The 6,000-nt window shown below is 41.7% G+C and overlaps 1 protein-coding gene across 1 annotated transcript in view; it reads left to right on the top strand.

Moving 5' to 3' along the window:
* Positions 1 to 270: 270 nt before the first annotated feature.
* Positions 271 to 6,000, top strand: part of NDUFA12 (NADH:ubiquinone oxidoreductase subunit A12) — a 29,278-nt gene continuing 23,548 nt past the window's right edge. The window contains exons 1-3 of the mRNA XM_007085626.3: positions 271 to 441; positions 1,346 to 1,428; positions 4,721 to 4,808. Coding sequence (XP_007085688.1) covers positions 356 to 441; positions 1,346 to 1,428; positions 4,721 to 4,808 — 257 coding nt within the window. The 5' untranslated portion in view covers positions 271 to 355. The remainder of the gene's footprint in view (positions 442 to 1,345; positions 1,429 to 4,720; positions 4,809 to 6,000) is intronic.

Here is a 6,000-nt window from a genome sequence, read left to right as displayed (position 1 = left end):
AGCCAATCCTTTTAGATGAGGAAACTGAGGTCCCCATAGAAAGAACCTCCATCTGCGGAAGCCTAGTCTACATGAGCTCACCACCAGCTGCCCCGCGCTCTAAATAAAGACCCCGACGGCTGTTCAAAGTTCATCGCGCCTTTGCTTCCCGGGGAAACTGGCCGAGCGTTTTCCCGGAAACCGTAAAGTGATCGCGCAGAGGGGCGCCAACCCCGCACATGCGTAGAACCATCTCTGCGTATCTCGCGCGCGTGCGCGAGTCGGAATTTTTTGTGGTCCGTACAGTGCTGCAGTGTTCGCTTCCTCCCGGTGCACTTTGAGCGTAGCACCCGGGGGGCTGGTCCTACGGGACAAGATGGAGTTCCTGCAGGTCCTGAAACGCGGGCTGCAGCAGCTCAGCGGCCACGGTGGCCTCCGCGGCTATCTACGAGTTTTCTTCAGGTGGGTGGCCAGAGCCATGCTCTTGGCCTCCGGGACTGGACTTGAGTTAGCTGGTTTCTTGGAAAGAGTCCTGGGCTTGGGTCCCCTTGGAGAATTCGCAATTTTTGTCAAGGACAATCCACCCAGTCTCTACCCGGCTTCCCCAAGACGAAGTGTGTGTTGTGGGGGTGGGGGGGGGAGGGAGCTGTCTCCTTGAGACAAGATCAAAACCAGGTTTAGAGACCGAGCTGTAAGAGTCGAGGGCGTGTGGGCTGCCCGGCCGGCTTCCTGGAGAGGAGTGAGCTTTGTCCAGTATTCACAGTGTGACCTTGGGAAAGTTTTTCCCTTCACTGGCCTTCAGTTTCCTCTGTGCAGTTAAGATCATAATGGTCCCTGCTAGTCCTCACATTGTTTGAATTGGGGGAGCAACATTGTTCGCGGAAACCGAATTGGAGACCCACAATCGAATGAAAGCCTGGAGACATTCGAATCATTTTCAGATGAAATACTTTGGCCTCCTGATTTCCTGAGGGTTTTTGCTAACTCCAGTCCTGAAGGTCTAGTAGGGATAATAGATAAAAGTAGTCTTGTAACTTGAAGATATTGCGTCTGTATATTTAGTGTAATTTAAGCATATCGGTTGAGTCGATCTGTCTTTTTTGATCTGTCTTACCTGTCTACGTGGTGCTGGGGGCCACATGAGTAGGGATTCTAGAGCTCTTACCTGAAAGCTTGATTCTTCAACAGTGGGTGGCTTAATCCTGGAGATGAAGGCTAGAAGTGAACAACTAGTGACCATCCCCAGATTTCTTCATTTTTCTCGTTGGTGCAGCAGCCTTGACCGACTGAAAGTTGTTATACTCACTGTATTTTGTGTTTTGAACAAAGAATCATTCTAAAATATGTTTTCTTTTGATATTAACAGGGCAAATGATGTGAGGGTTGGTACATTAGTGGGGGAAGACAAATATGGAAACAAATACTATGAGGACAACAAGCAATTTTTTGGTGAGTACAATACTTTTTGATATAAATAATGGGAGTGAGATTGAGACTGGATTTGACTCTGTTTTCTATAATATAGAAATTCCTATACTAGGAGCTTCTTTAATGAGTGTATAAACCAACATACACTTTCTTTTTAATTTCATGGGATTATGTATGTTGTGTGTAAACAGAAATATTTTTACTTAAAAATAATGGCCCATTTCTCCATATTACTAAGTTGGCTATATCTACAGCATTCTTTGGATATTTGTTTGTGTTTTTTCATTTAAAAAAAATTTAGCATTCTTTTTTTTTTTTTTTTTTTTTTAATGTTGGTTTTTGTTTGAGAGAGAGAGAGTGAGTAGGGGAGGGGTGGAGAGAGATTGGGACAGAGAGTTCCAAACAGGCTCCTCACTGTCAGGGCAAAGCCCGACGCTGGGCTTGAACTCACAGACTGTGAGATCATGACCTGAGCCAAAGTCCAGTGCTCAACCGACTGAGCCACCCAGGCGTCCAGCAACATTCATTTTAATAGCAACACAGTTCTCAGCTGTATGGAAGAATCGTTATTTTTTCAAACACTTCACTATTGATAGACATTTAGATTGATTGCCTTCAACCTTTTGCTATTAGAAACAATGCTGCAGTGACTTGCTGGTAACTACATCCACATTCATTTGTTTAAATATTCCAAGAATAAATTCCTAGGAGTGGAATTGCTGAGTCTAAGTATGCACATTTAAAATTTTGATGTATATATTGTGAGATTGTTAAGGCTCTTCTCTGTCATCATGGCCTAACTGTGAAATCTTTTCCAAGGTTTCTCCATGTGCCTTCACATTCCCATTCCCCTGCCTCGTTGGATTACACTTTACTATTAGTTACTTATTCTCAAAATTGATTTCTCTAATGGAAGAAGCAAATCTTGAAATTTTATTTTTTTCTGCAGAAAGCTCTATTGTTTCCATTTGATCCAGGGCTTGGGAGAAGGCTCCAGGATGGTGTAGAAGCAACCTAGTGGCTTCCAGGAGAGGCTCAGGCATGCTAGAGGAGCGCCCTCAAAGGCATGGGCCCCAGAGGCTCTTAGTTGCGCTTGAAATCTGTATTTCCTTTAATAGATAAGGTCACATTTATTTTGATCTTTTTTAACAAGACTTTTTTTTTCATGTTTATTTATTTTTGCGAGAGAGACAGACAGAGCATGAGTGGGGAGGGGCAGAGAGAGGGAGACCCAGAATCTGAAGCAGGTTCCAGGCTCTGAGCTGTCAGTATAGAGCCTGATGCGGGGTCTGAACTCATGAGCCGTGAGACCATAACGTGAGCCAAAGTCGGACGCCTAACCAACTGAGCCACCCAGGTGCACCTATTTTTATCTTTTTAAAATGTTTATTTACTTTTGAGAGAGAGAGAGCATGTGCACAAGCATGATCTGGAAAGGGGCAGAGAGGGGGATAGAAGTGGGCTCTGCGCTGACAGCAGAGAGCCAGATTGGGGGCTTGAACTGACAAACTGTGAGATCATGACCTGAGCTGAAGTTGGACACTTAACTGACTGAGCCACCCAGGCGCCCTGAGAAGGTCATATTTAAATAGCATTCCTTGATGTTTGTTGATTATGTATTTACCCAGGAAAATTCTGTAAAGTAAATGCAGATTGCTTTTTGTTTATTGCCTTAAAACCCATTATAGGGATGAATTCAGTATTTTCTATTTGTGGGGTTAGGGGCAATAAGGGAGGGGTGGAAGGAATTAATATTATGCGCTTTTTTGCCCAATGCTAAACTAGGTGTCTGTGTGATATTTAATTTTCATAGCAACCTTAAGATGTAAGTATAATCCTCTACTTTTGTTTTTTAAGATTTTTTTAAAAAACATTTTCTTAAAGATTTTTTTAATGTTTTTTATTTATTCAAGCAGGGGATGGACAGGCAGAGAGAGAGAGGGAGAGAGAGAATCCCAAGCAGGCTGTGCCCTGTCAGCACAGAGCTGGACTCAGGGCTCAAACCCGTGAACCATGAGATCATGACTTGAGCTGAAACCAAGAGTTGGACGCTTAAGCAACTGAGCCACCCGGTTGCTCCTAAAGATTTTATTTTTCAATAACCTCTACATCCAGTGAGGATCTTGAACTTAAAACCCTGAGATCAAGAGTCCCATGCTCTACCAACTCAGCCAGCCAGGCAGCACCCTCCCACTTTTTTTTTTTTTTTTTTTTTTTTTTTTTTAAGGTAAGCTCTGTGCCCATCATGGGGCTCAAACTCACAACTCTGAGTTCAAGAGTCTCATGCTGTACTGACTGAGCCAGCCAACTGCCCTGTATTCATCCACTTTTGATAGGTAAAAAAACTGAGGCTCATAAAATTTGCCTAAAACTCATTAATAATAAGTGACAGAGTATTGATTAGAATCCAGGTTGATGCTCAACTTAAGGACCCAATAGAAATAGTTATTTATTTATTTATTTATTTATTTATTTAAAGTTTATTTTTGAAATTTATTTTGAGAGAGAGATAGTACACAGGAGAGAGGCAGAGAGAGGGAGACAGAATCCCAAGCAGGCTCCATGCTGTCAGTGCAGAGCCCAGTGTGAGGCTTGAACTTACTAACCATGAAATCATGACCTGAGCCTTAAAATTAAGACTCTTAACTGACTGAACCACCAAGGTGCTCCAAGAAACAGTTGTGTAAATTGTAGTTAGATCCCCAACTATTTCACAGAAATTTGTTAAATAAAAAAATGCAGCCATACTGTTTTGGTGACAGGAGCTATCCTATTTATCTAACCATCATTTATAATGTTTGCTTATTATGTGTGATCACCAGTTTCCAAGAGGATCTCTGGTGGTCATTTAAAAATATTTATATGGAAACATATAATTCAAGTATGATTGCTGTGAATACATTTCTCCTGCCCCAGTCTCAGGAAGAACAGTTTATTTCCTGAATACCCTTAACAGTTGGAAACACATTCCTTTACTTTCTCCCTTGGCAGCGGTACAGGGGGAGAAGCAAGAGTTCTCCACTGTGGGAAATGCCTGAGTCCCACCCATAGAGTGAGGCTGAGTCCCAGTGTAGGGATTTTGCTCTGGCAGCTGCCGGGCTATTGATGAAAGCTCGCGATACACTTCCTGAGGCTTGTCCTCACTGATATACCCGGGGTGCTATTCCTTTAACGTTTCTTTTATGTGAAAGCACATAAAAGTCTCTTATTAAAAAAAAAAAGTCTTCTTTGATATAGAATTATACTTTTTTTTTTTTTTTTAAGGTTGTGTTTATTTCCTCACATCTTTACAAATGTTGATCTTTCCACTCAGGTCGTCACCGATGGGTTATATATACAACTGAAATGAATGGCAAGAACACGTTTTGGGATGTGGATGGAAGCATGGTCCCCCCTGAATGGTAAGCTAAGTCAACATGTTATTTTATTTGGCTTGGCAATTACACAAATATTTATTGAATATCTGTTTGTAAAACAGTCAGTGATCTGAAAGCGTCTGTCCTAGTTACGGTGACTGTAACAAATAACCCTAAAAGTTAGGGTCTTAAAACAACAAGCATTTATTTCTCAGTTCTTATGGGTCAGGAGTTTAGGCAAGTCATAGTCAGACTAGCTTATCTCGGCTCTAGAATGTCAGGTCGGAGACTCAAAGGCTGGATACCAGAATCATCTGAAGACTTGTTCATTTGGTATCTGGCAGCAGGTGCTGGATGTCACCAGGGAGCACAGCTGGGGCTTTGGGCTGGTACACCCTCCAGTGGCCTGCACTGCTTCAGGCAAGTGCTGTAAGAGAAAGCACCAGGCAGAAAGCCATGTGGCCTTAACTGACTTAGTCTTGGAAATTATCCTGTATTGTTTCTGCATTCTGTTGGTTGAGGCAGTTTGAAAACTCTGCCCAAGCTTAATGAAAGAGAACATAAACCCTGTGTCTTAATGGAGGCATGTCAACATCACATTACACGTTGGCGTATATGATGGTGTGGCTGTCTTTGGGGAAAAACAGTATGCCACATTATCACGTGGCTATGGGTGAAGGGAAAAGCAAAACGAATTCTGACTCTGAATATTTGGCAATTGGACTTTAAGCAAGTTCCTTAACCTCTCTGGGGCTTAGTTTTTTCATCTGTAAAATGAGAGCCCTCAAATTCCTTAGGTCTCTAAAAAGTAATTTTATAATATATCTGTTTTGAAATGAAATTCTAAATGGTCTTACGTGGATTATCAAATTTTGTGTAAAATATTTCAAAGCAAAGTACTTCTGTCTGTTTCATAGATTGCTAAAATAATACCACTTGTTTGATACATAATTAAACTCTAGGTATCTGTTATAGTTTGTCTAGAAAATTTCACCAGAAAACTAGAAATAAGTGTATTAGGTTACCTGTGACATTTTATTTAATTGAACTTGATCATCAGAAACTGCTTGAGGCTCTGTTGTGTAGGAACTGGAATAATCTCAAGGGTATTATAAAGACTCGATTAGAAATCCAGGCATATAACATAAGTTAATGAAGTACAGTGTGAGACAGTAGGGAGTAGTGGGGACTGTAAAGGACTGAAAAGCACACATTCCATCAAAGAGGGCAGCAGTGC

The sequence above is a fragment of the Panthera tigris genome, chromosome B4 (genome assembly GCF_018350195.1).
Source record: "Panthera tigris isolate Pti1 chromosome B4, P.tigris_Pti1_mat1.1, whole genome shotgun sequence".
Taxonomy (NCBI): Eukaryota; Metazoa; Chordata; class Mammalia; order Carnivora; family Felidae; genus Panthera; species Panthera tigris.
This window is presented reverse-complemented; position numbering and strand designations above follow the sequence as displayed.